The sequence below is a fragment of the Narcine bancroftii genome, chromosome 1, assembly GCF_036971445.1.
Source record: "Narcine bancroftii isolate sNarBan1 chromosome 1, sNarBan1.hap1, whole genome shotgun sequence".
In the NCBI taxonomy this organism is placed as follows: Eukaryota; Metazoa; Chordata; class Chondrichthyes; order Torpediniformes; family Narcinidae; genus Narcine; species Narcine bancroftii.
Window position 1 is genome coordinate 296,440,913 of NC_091469.1, and position 17,788 is coordinate 296,458,700.

General features: G+C 41.5%; 1 protein-coding gene across 1 annotated transcript in view; it reads left to right on the forward strand.

Annotated features, from left to right (window-relative positions):
* Positions 1-17,788, forward strand: part of LOC138746720 (growth arrest-specific protein 2-like) — a 78,677-nt gene that overhangs the window by 12,612 nt on the left and 48,277 nt on the right. The window contains exon 3 of the mRNA XM_069905057.1: positions 3,752-3,873. Coding sequence (XP_069761158.1) covers positions 3,752-3,873 — 122 coding nt within the window. The remainder of the gene's footprint in view (positions 1-3,751; positions 3,874-17,788) is intronic.

Genomic DNA, 17,788 nt, shown 5'->3' on the forward strand with positions numbered 1-17,788 from the left:
AACTGAATTTGACTGAGAGTTGGGGAAGAAGTTTGTTAATAGCTATGACTGAAATAATTTGTATATATTAAACTGTAGCACAAATTTTGTAAAATTATGACAAGAAGACCATATCTGAAAAATGTAATGATGTGTTTGTTGTATGATATTTATTGATACATGAATATATATCCAGTCAGATTTTTTCAAGTGAACTGATTATTGTTTGGACTTTATTTGATGATAAAATCCACCTTTGTAAGAAATTTTATTACCTTTTGCAGGATTGAATTGCAGGCAGCTGAAAGTTGACACTTTAAACATTTTTCATTGATTATATAGATGGAAAAGGCTCAAGACTAGTTAGTTAAACACCGATAAACTTTAATGTTCATTAATTAAAAATAATAGATTTAAAGATAGAAGTATCTTGAAATTATCTGTGAAAGTATGGAAATGCAAAGTTACAAAGTGGTTGATTATCTATACATAACACATGTGACATTTTAATAGGTCCAAATGTTAAAATTTATTACTTCTATTTCTCGGCAATGTTTGTATTGGCATTCAACTTGAAAGAGAATCAGAAATGTGCACTGAGAAATGTACTTATTCAAGATGAGAAATGTTATTCTTGCTGTGTAGTCTCATGGCAGATTTTTTTCATAACTCTAGGAAACAGATTAAGATTTGATTTTCAGAAAGTTAGTAAAGCATTTTCCGCTTTACCACTTTTTAGCAAAACTCTATGCTGTTTTAAAAAAAACAAACCCAAATCTTTGGAACCAATGATTGTTTTTCTTGCAATTGTTCTTATCTAAACATATATCTATCATATGCCACGTCAATCCAGTATGAAAGGTGGAGTCTTTAGCCCCTTTTCCACTGGCATCTTGTGTCAGGAATTAATGGGGAATTAACCAGTTGAAGGTCCTGTAGAAAATGGGAAAAAATCGGCACTCCGGCATCAAATGATGTCAAATTACGTCAGGGATACCCCTACTCAGATCCCTGACGTCTGCTGACACCAGCATGCTGATTAAACCAGTGGGAAAAGGACAACTTCCATCCATTCCATTCTATTTGAAGATGCTCTCCAAACCCCAGGGATGAATTGTGTTCAGTGAAAAAGCAGTTAGTGTCCCAGTTAAAGGTGGTGGTCCAGTGGAAATAGCACAGACTGCTTCCTATCCCGGGACACTGCCTGGCCAATTATCTGGGATGCCAGTGGAAGAAGGGCTTGTGGTTAATGTCAAGATTCTTAAACAGTGTGGATGAACAGAGAGATCTTGGGAGTCCAGGTCTACAGATCCCTCAAGGTTGCCATGTAGGTTGATAGGGTGATTACAAGGGCATATAGTGTTCTGGCTTTCATTAGTTGGGGGATTGAATTCAAGAGCTATGAGATAATGTTTCAGCTGTATAAAACTGTTAGACCACACCTAGGGTATTATATTCAGTTCTGGTCGCCTCATTATAGGAGAATGTAGGTGCTTTGGAGAGAGAGCAGAGGAGATTTACCAGGATGTTACCTGGATTGGAGGAAATGTCGTGGAGCAAAGTTGACACAGCTAGGGTTTTCTCTTTGGAGCAATGAAAGATAAGAGTTGACTTAATGAAGGTATAAAAAAAAATTATGAGGGCATAGATAGGGTGAACAGTCAGGCCCTTTTTCCTGGGGTGACAGTAGCAAATACCAGAGGGCATTGGTTTATGATGAGTGGAGAAAAATTTAGGGGAGATGTCAGGAGGTATGTTTTTCACACAGCGAGTGGTGGGTGCTTGGAATTCATTGGTGAGGGAGGTGATGGAGGCTGGTACAACAGTGACGTTGAAAAGTCTCTTAGATAGGAATATGATGTGAAAAATGGAGGATTATGGGTTTGAGGTAGGGAAGGATAAGATGACGGCACAACAACATGGGCTGAATGGCCGGGACTGCACTGAAATGCGATATTTATTAATAAGTACGTATAATGATAATGACTAGCTTAACTAATTTTTACCATGGTAATCTAAACTTTGGAATCCGGTACCAGTGAGCATGATAATTATGTTATGTAGACTCTGGTTTTGTTCTGGTATTTGATGCTTAGCCCAGATAAATGGTCTTGGTGTTTTTCTAATCTTTTGAATTGTGTCTCAATTCAACAGATGATTTGGAAAGATGTTAACATTATTACAAGCTGCAAAGTTTGAAATACAGTATTGCTCTTGGCTTGAAGTATCCCAGTGTTTTAATTGTGCAGAAACCCTTTTGCTGGATTATTTCAGAAGGTGTAAATCACCTTGTTGTAAAATCTCATTGCATTATTTAACTTTGTAAACCCAACATTCAGCTGTTGTTTCATCCATTCCCAAAGTGATTTTAATAATGTGAACAGTATCTTCCAATTTAAATAGTGCCAGTAAGTTTGAAAGGAGAATTTTATCAACATGAGGCCGAAATGGATGGCAAGCACAATGGAAAAGAGCCGTCAGAAACTGAGCTGAGATCAAGATCAAAAGAGTACAAGATGTAAAAATGTTCAGAGGGTTTCTTCAAGCAGGTTGGGAGGAGGTCATGGAGAGAGCAATTGAAAGGGAACTCCAGGGTTGGAGTAACAGAGAAATGTTGAGAAAATTAGGGCTCAAGAAGGTACCATGGGAACTTGGAGTGGCAGAGATTGGAAGGATTTAGTACCAATATCAGCTATTTGGGAAAAGATTATTTTGGAATATAAACAAGTGATAACAGCCTCCATGGAGGAAGTCTGCACTTTCCAATTATTCTCCAAGTTGAGATCATGAACAGTAAGAAAATTATCAACTTTATTTTGAAATATTATTGTATTAGTTAAATGATGAATTATTAAGCAAATTACAGCAGACAGAGAAATATTTAATAAAATATCAATTGGAAAGGAACATTGGATTATAAAATCCTGTCATACCAATATAGGCGTTATCAAATGGGACATAATTTACAATGTGAATTTCATCTATTTTCCTTAAGTAAGTATTGTCCTTTTAATTAATTTAGAAAAGTACCTTTTCTAGCAATTATGGTAGAGGATTATTAAAACCATATCTGCATGCTAAAGGTAGATAGCTGAATTAGTGATAGAAAAATCATGTTTAATGAAATAAAATTTATTAAACAATTAGAATTGTTATGATGAACTAGATCATACTCAGTCGAACTTCTGTGTCCCACTGGGAGCTAGCCCTGTGGTCACACCCATTTTTTTGAGGTTGGGCAGCTCCCAACAACCTTATAACCTCTGGGCTACAGCCGTTCCACAAGTGGAATGGTGCGTAATAAGCAACCAGGCTGTCAAAGACTTCTAAGAGCAGTTGAACTTTAAAAAAAAACCTCAACATTATTTTCAATTAAAAATTATGAATTTACTTGAAAATTGATTCTGTAACTTACTAATAAATATTCAGGGAAATAAATAAAAAAGATACATAAAAGCCTCTGTTAATCTTAATGTTGTAATGAAGGTCAGCATCCCCATTTAAACAGATGAATTTCGAGTAAATGTGCCAACATGTGTGCGCTGCAAAGCTGAAGGATCTGATACAAAGTGCACAGATATTAGAAGTTTAGTGCATGCTGATGTCTGCACTGCCACTTGTCGGCAGTTCCCTATGGAATCATTGGATCGCTGCTGACCTGCTTTTACCCAATGCAAATCATAGAATCCCTACCATAACCAAATGAAAAATTTTGGATGTTACAGAATTTATTCTTACCTTATTTTAACTTGGCTTTTTTTTAAACATCAAGGGAAAGAGATTACTGCAGAAAGCTTCATGGAAAAGCTGGATAATGGAGCACTTCTCTGCCAACTTGCACAAACGTTGCAAGAAAAATTCAAAGAAAACCACAGTGAAAGCAAAGTAACCAAGGTATGTCTGTAATCTATTCCAGTAATCCTTATAAACGTTAACATTTTGACAGGCAAGGAACTGATATTTTGATTTTGATTCATTAACATTGATTAAAATAATTTGCTTCTAGAAAATTTGATTTGTTTTAACTTTATTTCAATTGGGTGTCTGTGACATAGGACTGAAAATTAGCAGTTCAAACACCACTGAATTGATATTTGTAATAATTTGCATTTGCTTTGTGGATACTTTTAATTAGCTGATAATTATTATCTAAAATTTGAAGACCGAATATTATATTAACATTCTTGTGAACTTTAAGGCATCATGATATTCTCCAAAATTAAACCCCAGTTTTATTTAAATTGTACGTGGATAGTGAAGCAGAAAATGCTGGAAACGCTCACCAGGTCAAGCAGCATCCATAGGAAGTAAAGGCGAACCAAAGTTTCGGGCTGGGTTCCTTTGTCATACATGCATGACCTGCTGAGTTTCTCCAGCACATGTGTGTATTGCACTCAGCCTCTGCATCTTCAGACTTGTTTCATTTTTAAATTTAATTTAGATGTCAAGATGGTAATCGACCCTTCTGGTCCACAAGCCTGTAACCCCAAAAGTACACCAATTAACAGACAACCCCATACAACTCCCATGTGTTTTTGTAAGGTAGGAGGAAACCAGAGCACCCGGAGGAAACCCATGCAGACACAACAAGATGGTACAAACAGCGTTGGATTCGAACTAGGGTCATTACCGTTGTAATAGCATTGGACTAACTGCTGCACTAACTCTGCTACATCGTATTTTGCCTTCTAGCATAGACAAAACTATAGACCAAAAATTGTCATGCTGGAAACTCTATTAAGACTTTGCAAAGGTAGATTTAAGCTAATATTTTCCCATTAGTTATTAAGTGCTTTGGTGATTATCCATTTCTCTTATGAGTGCAAGAAAGCACTCAGGTTTTTTAAAAACCTGAAAACCATAAACCTTATGGAGTTCTGAATACAAAGGTGAAATTGAACATCAAAACTGTCAGAGCAGTGAAAATCACACAATGGAATTCTATATTCTAGTTCTTTTAAATTGGAATTAAATGCAATTTCAAATGTAGCAAAATAATTTTCATAATGGTAAATAAAAATGGTACTTTTATTTTTCCTTAAGGACATAAGAACATTATTCAGTGTAATGTCATGGATATGCTTTTCCGGGTAGCAGGCAGATAATTGAGGTTAAAATAATTCATGCCATTTTCATTCCTAATTACAGAAATCATACATATATCTCAGCCATTGTAACCAGATGTGAAGCTAACAGTTTGTTTTTCACCACCCAGCAGTTTCCTTTCTATATTTTTATTTTTAGCAGCTCGGTATGAGATTTATACAATAATTCTGTTGGTTTGACAGAGGCATTTAGAATTGCTCGGTGTAAACATACAGAAGAGATAAAGACCGGGTAATATTAAGCTAAAAAGGATTCTTCGAAGTAGCAATAATTTAAACCACTCCTTAGTTTGGATATAGTGCAGAAAAATAACTCCTCATCAATGATCTTTGCCCAGCCCCACATCATTTCAGAGATGCTAGATGTAAAGTGATGCAAAAGTATTCTCACCATTGCAAATGATTACCTCTGCATTAGAACTCGCCACATTTCTCACTTGCTGAAGTGTTGAGCATTATTACTCAGGATATCTGTATTTTAAAATTCTGGCCAGTCGTCTGTGGACTTGAATTAAACTTATCGGGAAAGAAAATACTTTGTAACATGTCAATTTTTTTTAAATTATTCAGTAACATTTATATTTAGAACAATTTTCCATTTGTCTCACTTGTAGTATACTTTATCTACTTTTCACTTTTTGGCTGTTAAATGTGTCACTTCAGCAAGGAGGCAAGCAGGTGATTTTATTCAAGACCTCAGCAAATGTATCCCTTGGGTTGGTTCCTGTGAAGCAGGCCAGAGGAATTGACTCTTTCTCCGACTTTTCTTTCTTCCTTTTGGGAAACTCCTGTCTCTACTTTGCGCCTTTCTGTAGTGGCATGGTGGAAATTAGAAACACGCTGAATGAGGAATGACAGACTTAAATCTGTATTCTGGCATTCTTAAGGCACAGACACATTACACTCTTTTTTTTTAAATGTGTTGATGGTCTACCAATAGTTTTTTTTATATTTAGAGTTAAGCCAGACCTTTCACCTTACTCTGAATCCTGCTTTCCTGAGGCAAGCAACAACTTACACGTGGTGAAGACATTAATTTCTCAATCTGCCTTCACCATCTGGAGAAGTAATTTTCTTAACTGGGGCAGTGAAATTCAATTCTGATCTCTAAACAATTGAAAACATAATAGAGTCAATTTGCCTTTTCCCAACAGAGGTGCATATTTGTACAAAATTGGAGAGTATTATAATTTGTATGCCAGTTTGCTTGGAATGATGGTTACTACACATTCAAATGGTAATACTTTCACCAATCAGTGTGGAAAGTTGTATAGATCTGTTTGACATTAGGAGAATTTGATGCTGAGCTACTCAGTAATCACTAGTCTGCAGCATAACCCGGCCATCATGAAGACACTGTTCATGCTTCATTTGCAGTAGTAGGGTAGGAGAAGAATGAGAATGGTAATAAATGAAAATGGGCTGCGTTTAAAATCCTAAAACGTGGCTGCTATTGGCCTGCTAAACTTTTGTTGACAGTGTCCTACTAACTCCGATCACAAGGAATGAGGCAGTGTGAGTTTCAATTCCACAGACCAACCGATAGCTTTTGTAGTTCTCAGATAATAGATGGTTTCCACTTGTGTTACAATAGGAATTATGCCAGCGTTCGGGAAAGAATCTGTGCAAAACTGAAGAATCTTTTCCTCCAACTTAAAAAAAAAAAGTTTCTGACTACAGAAAACTCTATTAAATTTGCTGTTGTAGATGGTAGGGTACATACATTCTTCTCATCCTCAGCTGAGGCTAATCATTCTCTATCCATTTGATAGCCTGCCATCCCAGGAAGCATGCTGATGAATCTTTGTAGCCCTCTCTTATAGCAAGTAGATCTTCATTTTGGAAAGAAAATCTAAATTATGCACAATAGCCCAGGTGTACTAAAATCACAATACTTTATTAGAGCAAAGATAAAGATATATAAATAACATTTCAGGCTTGAGCCCTTCTTCGAGGTATGAAAAAATGTAGCCCATGTGTGGTCTCACCAAGACACTATTATTGTAATAATTCAGCTTTACTCAAATTTGTCATGCAGTAAAGGCCACAGTTTCTTTGCCTACTGCATTCTGGATATTTTATGGACGTGCATTAGGACACACAGATGCCAGTCTCTCACTATTTAAAAACTACTTGGCATTTCTGCCTTTTCTACCCAATTTGGATCACCGAATTCTTAATCACATTGTTCTCCATCTGCCTTGTTGTGCCCTCTCAGTCAGCTTGTCTTTATCTTCATGAAATCTGTATGCATTCTTATCATGGTTTCACACTCCTACATAGACTTGGGAATGTTATAGCTGGGCAGCAAAATGGAGCAGCTAATGGAATCAAACTTGAAAGTCTGCAGATGCTGTGATCGTAGTAAAAATACAGAAAGTCCGGAGGAACTTGGCATGTCTCACAGCGTCCGTAGGAGGTAAAGATATTTATCTGACGTTTTGGACTTGAGCTCTTCAAAGTTGTGAACAAAAAGCAGATAGGCACCTGAATTAAAAGACCGGGGAAAAGGAAAGAAAAGGCAGGGCAAGGAGTACAAACCAACATACAAAAAGTGTTAATTGGATATGTATAGGAAGACAAGAGAGGAAATATAAGAATTAATTGGGGGGAGGTTGTTTAGCTCTGTAAATGTAGGTCTCGGGGAGAGGAGGAAGAGGGAAAAGGGAATAGAGACAAGCTAGAGGAAATGACACATAGAAATAGATGGGGGGGGGGTACTAACAGAAACCTTGACCTCACTCTCAATAACTTCTCCTTCGACTCATCTCACTTCTGAAAGTCAAATAGGTAGCCAAGGGTGCCTGCATGGGCCCCAGCTGTGCCTGCCTTTTTGTTGGCTACATCCAGCAAGGCTTCTCAACTCGTCTCATCCTCCACTAAAGCAACGACTACTCTGGTGATGCCTCATGCACTCACGCTGCCAACTTCCATCTCAAACTCAAATTCACATGGTCCACCTCCAGTAACACCCTCCTTTTTTGATCACTCAGCTACCTGGACTACACCTCTTGTCACCTTTCCCCTGTAAGGATTCTATTCCTTTCTCTGTGTTCCTCCATCTCTATTGCATTGATTTCCACAACAAGGTTTTCTATGCAGATCATCCTAGATGTTCTCCTTCTTTAAACAATGTGGCTTTCACTCCATCATTATCAATGCAGCCCTCACATACATATTCTCTGTTACCTGCACATCTGCACTGACCTCCTCGGTCTAGCACACGCAACAAGGACGGGATTCCCCTTGTCCTTACCTAACACCCCCGAGCTTCTACGTCCAATATATCATCCTCCACCATTTCTGCCATCTACTACGTGATCCCACGACCACCTCCACTCTCCGCCTTCCACAGGGAGACAATCTAGTGATCACTGGGGGATCAGAGGTGGAGAGAGTAAGCAATTTATTTTCTTGGGAGTCACTGTCTGAGGATCTTTCCTGAACCCAACACAACATTGGCATTGTAAAGAAAGAATGTCAGTGCCTCCACTTCCTCAGGAGTTTGTAGAGGTTTGGTATAACTCATAAACACTGGAAAACTTCTACAGAGGTGTGGTGAAGAGTATGCTGACCGGGTACATCACAGTCTGGTATCAGGACACCGATTTTCCCGGAGTGTAAAGCCCTCCAAAAGGCAGTGGACACAGCCAAGGACATCACAGGCAAAAGTCTCTCCACTATTGAGTACACCTTCATAGAACATTGCCGTTGAAGAGCAGCAGCAATCATCCAAGACCTCACCACCCAGCACACACTCTGTTCTCGCTGCTGCCATTAGGAAAGCGGTATAGGTGCCACAAGACTCGTAACACCAGGTTCTGGAACAGCACCTACCCCTCCACCATCAGACTCCTGAATGACAAACTCTATCAGAGACTCATTTAAGGACTTTTACATGCACTTTATTGATTTTCTTTTTGTTCTCTCTGTATTGCACAGTCAATTTGTTTACATTAGTTATCTGTACACTGTTCTTTGTTTATTTACATTTTAAGCTGTGTTCGGTTTTTTTTTTGCACTCCCAATTAACAGTAATTCTGCCTCGCCTGCAGTAAAATGGAATCTCAGGGTTGTATGTGATGTCGTGTATGTACTCTGACAATAAATCTGAATCTCCCTCCATGACTCACTTGTTCACTCCTCCCTTCTCACCTATCACCCCCTTCATAACCTACTCTGTGATTGGAGGAGGTGCTCTGCTTGCACCCATGGCGCCTTCTCACCAACATTTAAGGCTCCAAACAGTCCCTCCATGTGAAACAACATTTCACTTGTGAATCCCTCACCTACTGTGTGTGGTGCTCCAGTTGTGGTTTCCTCTACATCAGAGAGACCAGATGCAGACTGGGAGATCGCTTCATTAAGCACCTCTACTCTGTCTGCTGCAGTAGCATGGATTTCCCAGTGGCCATTCATTTCAATTCCCTGCCCCATTTCCTTGGCAACATGTCTGTCCTTGGCCTCATGCACTGCCAGACTGAGATAACCAGCAAATTGGAGGAAGAATACCTCCTATTTCATCTGGGGATCCTCTAAATGGATGGCATTAACATTGACCTCCCACATTTATCCCTATATTTCCTTTCCTGTATCTGTCTCTTTTTCCACTCTTTCTATCTGTCTCTGTCTCTGTCTCTGTCTCTGTCTCTGTCTCTCTCTTCTCCTTTCCCCCAGCTTTGCATTCACAGAGCCAAACATCCCTCCCCCAATCAATTATCACCTTTTCTCTCTTTGTCCAACAATCCATAATCCTGTTAACACCTTTTGTCTTTTGGTCTGTACCCTTCCCCCTCCATTTTCTTTCCTTCTCCCCAGTCTTTTAATTCAGACACCTGCCTGCTTTTTACTCATACCGTGAAGAAGGGCTTAGGCCTGAAATGTTAGTTGTATATCTTCCAATAGATGGTGCAAGATCTGCTGAGTTCCTTCAGCTTTTCTGCAGGGGACCAGGGTTCAAATCAGGCCTTGGGCCCTCTCTGTATGGAGTTTGCACATTCTCCCTGTATCTGTATAAAGTTCCTCTTGGTACTTTGATTTCTTCCTGCATCCCTAGGTTATGTGGGTTAGTAATTAATTAGCTACTGCAAGTACGTTGGTGAGTAGTAGAATCTGGTGGTGGGGGGGGGGGGGTGTGGTGGGGGAAGGGAGATGAGAATATGGGGAGAATATGATTCATGCAGGAGTAGTACAAATTGGTGATTGAGGTTTCACGTTGGCTTGGTCGGAAGAAGGTCTTGTTTCTATGCTTTGTGTCTCTATGGTCCCTCCAGTGAGAATGATGACAAAAGGTTTTGATAGTTGCAGGTCAAGTGCTGTTCTCCATTAGGTTAGAAACATGAGAAGGACCCGGTTTATTCCTACCTACTAAACAACTCTAAATAGCTGCTTGTACATTACCCAAATTTTGTGCTCAGATGTTTTATGTGGAACTTTATCAAAAGCCTTCCAAGAATTTGTTCAGTAATTTCCCATCATCCACTTTACCAGATAAGTTCACAAAGAACAGTTACAGATAACTTTAACATGATTTCCTTTTCATTAATCTATGTCGACTAGCATTTTCTAAGCACCTTTAAATCACATCCTCCATTATATCAGGATTTGTGTGATGAACATAAATTAGCACGTAGTCACGCTAGCCGCGCAGCAAGCTAAAGTGAGTTGAACCAACTGATTCAAAAACTGCATGCTTAAGAACCCTCTCTCAGCAGTCGCTATGATCTACGGGGCTAAAATGGCATCAGCCGCCAGGCTGCAGGCTTGCCCCGTGCCCAGAGCTATCATAGTCAGATCTACCACGGACTTGCCCGTGACTCCGCGAGCTGGTTCGCCTGTTGTGTGGGTGAGCCGCCACAAGTGCTTTGGCCAGCATTTGTGGGATAGTGAAACAGTGAATATTTAGTCATATGGGGATATCAAAAGGTAATTTAAAATATAATAATGTAGCGGCAGCTACACTGGTACTGAAAGAACACACAACCAGACGGATTGAGCTCAGTGAGCGGAACTGATTTATTGCAGGCTGCTGGGCTGGACTTGTACTCCCAGCCCGGACCTGGCTGAGAACTGCACTGGGGGATGCTGATGTCACCCAGGCATCACATGGTCCCCCAGCACAGGCTTCTGAGCCCTGTGATGAGAAGAAGAGGAAACCTCTGACGGTGCCATTTTGGCCAGCTGCCCTGCTGCGTGGATTACAAGCGGTGCCGGTTCGCCTGCCTAGTGGTGTGCCGCCACACAGCACCCCCCCCCCCCCCCGCCAGAACTGGTACCAATGTCCTTTTTAGCTAGGTGGCCTCGCTTCTTGGGCTGGCCCACAATTACTGGTTCAGTGGGGTCGAGGTGTGCCGACTTCTGCCTGTCCACAGTAAACAGTTCCCGCCTGCTACCAATGTCCAGCCTGAACATAGACCCTGAACGCTGGACAACATTGTACGGCCCCTTGTAAGGTCTCTGCAGAGGTGCCGTGGGCAGGCCCCGCCGAATAAAAACGTACTCTGCGGAAAGCAGCTCACTGGGGACGTGAGATGGCTGTGTGCTGTGTCTGGGCAGCGGCGGGGGTGCAAAGGAGTCCAAGCGGGCCCGGATGTGGGGAAGCAGCTTGTGCGGCGACCGCTGGGGATTGTGAGGCGCATTGTTGAACTCACCAGGAAGTGCCAGCGGTGCGCCGTAGACCAGCTCAGCTGATGACCCCTGCAGATCCTCCTTGGGTGTGGAGTGGATGCCCAGGAGCACCCAAGGCAATTTGTCCACCCAGTCGGGACCAGTGAGGCAGGCCATAAGTGTTGACAAGGTGGCATTGCAGGCGCTCGACCAGCCCATTGACCTGCGGATGATAGGCCATGGTGTGGTGTAGCTCGATCCCCAACCTCTTGTCAAGCTGTGCTCAGAGCACAGAGGTGAACTGGGCAGCCCGATCGCTGGTGACGTGATTCGGAATGCCCAACCGGGTGACCCAACCGTGCAACAGCGCTCGGGAGCAGGAGTCTGTGGAGGCGTCCGGCATTGGGATCGCCTTGGGCCAATGAATGGTGCGGTCCACCACCATGAACAGGTAACAGTTGCCCCGGGAAATGTGGAAGGGCCCGATTATGTCCACGTGAATGTGGCTGAACCATTCCCGGACGTGCTCAAACTCTTGCACGGGTGCCCTGGTGTGCCTGTGTAGCTTGGACATTTGGGAATGGGTGCATGTTCTGGCCCAGCCTGCGATCTGCTTCCGCAGCCTGTGCCAGACGAACCGCTCTGCCACCATCTGGACCGTGGACCTGATGGACGGGTGTGAAAGGTCGTGGATGTGGAAGACTTGCCTGTGCCACTGCTGGGGAACCACTGGCCACAGGGTGCCCATGGAGACATTGCACAGGATGGTGCTTCCGCCGCTCGGAGTCTGGAGGTCTCGGAACCGCAGGCCCGTGATGGCAGTCCTGAAGGCTCACATCTCCTCGTCCCGGGAGAAATGGTCAAAGTCTAGGCTGGGCGTCAGCGCGCAGATGGCTGGTTGCAAGAGTGCATCAGCGACCTCATTGTCCTTCCCCCGCCTTGGGCCGAATGTCGGTGTAAACTCCGACACAAAGGAGAGGTGACACTGCTGGTGGGCTGACCAGGGGTCTTTTACCATCACGAGTGCCTGGGTGGTAAAAGTCCTCCCGTCTAAGAAATAGTGGAAATGCCACACCGCCAGGTTCATGCCCAGTAACTCATGGTCAAAACCGCTATACTTGCGCTCTGGTGGGCGGATAAGCTGGGTGAAGAATGCCAGAGGCTTCCATTGTCCGTTCACCTGCTGCTCCAAGACTGCGCCGATGGCTGTGGCAGAGGTATCGACAGAGAGCACCACATGCAGGTCAGTGTGCAGGTGGGCAAGCATGGTAGCCTTCGCAAGGGTGTCATTAGTGGCCTCGAATGCACTGCAGGCCTCTGGGGTCCAGGTGAGCATTTTGTGCATGGCTGCGATGAGGGCGAATAGCAGCTGCATGATGTGTGCAGCTCCCGGGATGAATCGGTTGTAGAAGTTGACCATACCCGTGAACTCCTGCAGCCCTTTGAGATTGTCCAGACGTGGGAACTCCTTGATAGCGGCAACCTTCGTAACTTGATAGTGGCTCCCTCAGCAGTGATGGTATGGGCCAGGAACTGCATGGACTCTTTCCCAAACTGGCACTTGGCTGGGTTGATGGTGAGGCCAAAGTCGGCCAGCCAGGAGAAGAGGGTGCGCAGGTGGGCCTTGTGTTGCGCCCAGTCCCTGCTGGCAATGAGGATGTCGTCTAAGTAAATGAAGACGAAATCCAGGTCCCTGCCCACTGAGTCTATGAGGCACTGGAATGTCTGAGTGGTGTTCTTGAGCCCGAACGGCATGCGAAGGAATTTGAACAAGCCGAAGTAGGTGATGATGGCCGTCACCCATTGCCAAATGTCCCACACCTGATCTCACTTGGTCAAACCTTAAATATCTTGATAAGCCTAAGAGCAGTGGGATCAGTGTGGGGACTAATAGTGGGCTGTCGAGGCGGAGCGGGTTGGTAGGATCAGTGTGGGGATTGGTCGTGAGATGTTGAGGGGAATGGGACAGTGGGATCAGTGTGGGGGCTGGTAGCAGGCTGCCGGGGCAGTGCAGGATGGTGGGATCGGTATGGGGACTGATAACGGACCGTCGGGGCAAAGCAGGATGGTGGTGGTGGTGGTGGTGGGTGGGGGGGGGTGGGGGGGAGGTTATGTCGGCACTCAAAAAGCCTGCTGTTATTTGTTGTTTCAAAATCTGAAGAAAAAAATCTAAAATTCTTTTAGTCCTGAGCATTTCGGACAAGGGGTACTGAACCTATAATATTAGCATATTACTTGCTAAAGACTGCACCAATAAACAGTCGTCCAGAAATTACTAAAATGAATAAAATCAACTTAGTTTGAAAATTTGTTTACATTCCCACTTACTCTCCCCACTTTCTTAAATAATAGATGGGGGGTGGTGTAGGAATCATTTAAAATTTTGAAAGATGATAGTGAAACTGGGTGTCTGCTGTCATGTCTTAACTGCCATAATTACTGCACCATGAACTGGGATTTGCAGCAATGGTTGGATTCTGTAATCAGCTTCCCTTTTGGAAGTGGAATCAGGAAATCTGTTAGCAGTAGTTCGTTTCTGCAGGTGTGCAGCTCTAATGAAATCACTTGTGCTTCTGGTTTGGAGAAACAAATATAACTGATTTCTCCAAAGGCACAAAGACTAGCAGAACTTGTACAAAATGCCCTGGGGCCAGCATGGAGCATAATCCTCGTTGATTTTATATATATATATGTGTGTGTGTGTGTGTGTGTGTGTGTGTGTGTGTGTGTGTGTGTGTGTGTGTGTGTGTGTGTGTGTGTGTGTGTGTGTGTGTGTGTGTGTGTGTGTGTGTGTGTGTGTGTGTGTGTGTGTGTGTGTGTGTGTGTGTGTGTGTGTGTCCATATATATATATATATATGGAAATCCAATTTCTAGTCCTGAACACATACGCACATCTATACTTATAAGTACACTCTGAAGAACATTAAAAGTTCTAAAAATTTTATTATTGTTGGAAATGTTGCAGAAATATTTTTGTGATTTTCCCCCACCATATTAAAAATCTTCACTGACATTTTTTAAGTTCTGGCCCAGAAACAATAAGTTAAAAATATGTTCTATATTAGGAATAAATCAAACAGAATTTGAAAACAGCCTTATGGTTAGTTGAATGTTGACTGTTCAGAGAATAGTTTTTTGAGAGTTCACGAACAGTGATGTAGGTTTTTTTTTCTCCAATGTACCTCTTTGTTATATGGTTTAAAGCGATAATGGTGAAGGCAGCCCTGGCACGTTTTGCTGAATGCCATCCCAAGGACAAAATGAACGTATGTGCATTCAGAGTGTGCAAAACTGAGCAACGTTGGTTTCATGACAGAGCTGGGCAAATTGAGCTCAATGCTTCAGCAACTATCACTCATTACAGACAGCAGAATGCGTAGCTTTAATAACAGGAAATAACCACCTCACTATCACTATTTAAAGTGATCACTGACACCACTGATTAATTTCCAACAGCTGTTGCTGTAATTCTAAAAGGGTTGGTGCTCTCTAGCTTTTGTCAAAATCAGTAAAGTCTATAGTGAGTAGTAAGCCAGGTGCCTAAGTAATTTGTCTTGACCTCAAGTCTTTTAGAAAAGTTCATTTTCTTTTCCCAGATAGGGATGTATCGGTAGCCATTCTGTTTGCCACGCAACATGAACAGGTGAATGAGCCATTAGCGTACAGAGCAAAATGAGCTTCAAGAAAATGAGGGGAGAAAGTAGCTCAATCCATCACATATAAATAGGATGTTTAGGGAGTAATCCACATGCCTGAACCTCAGTGATTTCAATATAATAATAAATTGCCCCATTTCTCAAGACTGGGATTAAAACTAACATTATGATGTTGAGAAACCAAATGGGTATAAGTTCATAAATATAATTTCCATCATTATGTTTGGAGTTAGAGTTAAAGTTGACCCAATACATCACATATAAACAAGAAGGTCTGCAGAGACTGTGATTGTGTTAAGTACACAAAAGTGCTGGGGAATCTTGGAAGGCCCCACAGTGTCCATAGGAGGCAAAGATATATACCCAACATTTCTGACCTGAGCCTTTTGTCAAGGTATGAGCAAAAAGCAGGCAGGTGCCTGAATTTAAAAAAAAAAATGGTGGGGAGGAGGGAAGGGGGTAGAAGGAAGAGCACAAATCAAGAGCCAAGAGGCCATATGTGATCATGGATAGGAAGACAAGAGGAAAAAAAGCTGAAAATTGATCAGAGGAGGGGGAGTTGCTCTGTAATTGCGGAGTTGGAGGTAAGGAGTCAAATGGATGGGGCGAGAGAGAGAGAGAAACAAGGGGTGGGGAGCTGAATGAAGGGAGACATAGGAATGAGGGGTGTGGGGGCTAACAGAAACCGGAGAAGTCGTTAATGCCATCTGGTTGGAGGGTGCTCAGGCAGATCGTAAGGCGTTGTTCCTCCAATTTGTGGGCGGTCTCAGTTTGGCAGTGCATGGGACCATGAACAGACATGGTCACTGATTATACTTGTGTGAAAATTCAACATTGATTATTATGAATAGTAATGGGTGGAAATGCGCTGAGTAGGATTCAGCTGCTAAATTTCTTCAGTTTCAGTATCTGTTTCAGCTTTTCTTGTAATTTTTATTTTATGTTGTGTCCTTAATTTCAAATTTGTATTGTAAGTCATTATATCTTTATTGATGTCACTGTCAACCTCAGTCATTAAAAGGGCATTTATTATCCGCTATCATTTCATTTTATAATTTATAATTTTATAATTTTCACTACCCATTGACTGTTGAAAAACGCTACCATTGACTATTCATTGCCAAAACCTGCAAGTAAATTATTGAATTCTCTTGATTTTTTTTTTTTACACAATTCAGGGTACATTTTGAACTTCCATATTTTATTTAACTGATTCTTAATTATAATCATGAATTTGTTGCCTTGTTGTCTTTGACTCGTGCTTTATTTGGGAGTGATTGCGATACAGGTTGTGATAATGTTACCTAAAAGCTTAGTCCTGTATACAATAACAGAAGGTTAGCTATAAGTGTTATTGGACAAATAAATTAAGTTTCATTGCTCAGAAATGTCATTTGTCATTGGTCAAAATTAGACTTGTACCGGTAGACAGCATTTTAATTTGGTGATATCCATACCAGGCTAGAAGCCATTTGCAAACATTTCATTAACCAAAAGAATTAATTGCTGTGTTAATGAAAAGATAATTTGTTCCAAATATTTTGCTAAATCAGCACTGCTCCTTGAGAGATTATACTGGGCAATAGTTTAAAATTCTGTTATATAACTTGCATGACTGCATTCCATCAAAATTTTCTCTCCTTTAACTTGTGTATATTTTTTAAGTGATTTGATCATTTTGCTTCATGTAAATCATTAACATCTTCAACATTAAATGTAATTCTATATCGGTCAGATTCATAAGGCAGTAGTTTATCTCGACACATGGCTGTCCCATAATCCACTTCAGAAGAATTGTGGAACTCCACTCCAAAGAGCTGGCTTATTCTTTGCAGAATTCACATTGGTTGTCATCAAAATTGCACAGGACTATGTGCCAGTGTCTGTGGTTCAATGATACCCATCAACCTGTTTCATTTGCATATCAGTACAATTTACTGGTTATGTGATTCAGCTTGTGCAGTCTTGGTAAATGGAGAAAATTTGGATGCAGAGTGTTTTAGTTGCTAAAATAGAACATGGTTTAACCTAGTGGGAATCTAGCAAATTTGGAATTTGATTCAACCACTCTCTTCAAGGAATTTTGCACAGAATTAATGTTACAACTAACATACATATGATACAAAAATAATAAAAACCATTTAATCTGTCTGATACCCAAGATTTTGCCAAAGGACTAGAATCTGTCTCGGTTGAATAAAGATCACAGTTGATATTTGAAAGTAATAATCCAATACAAATGTCATTTCCACAGATTAATTTGATTATACATTACATTTTTCTTATTTTATTCCAATGGCAAATTAATTTTTTACAGCATCTTATTTCTACTGGTTTTGGATATTGTGATAGAACAGATTCTATCACCAATGTGTATATGTACAGATGGTAGTGTAGGATGACTGTGATTGGCTGAGAGCGTAGCTACACTTACTGGCAGG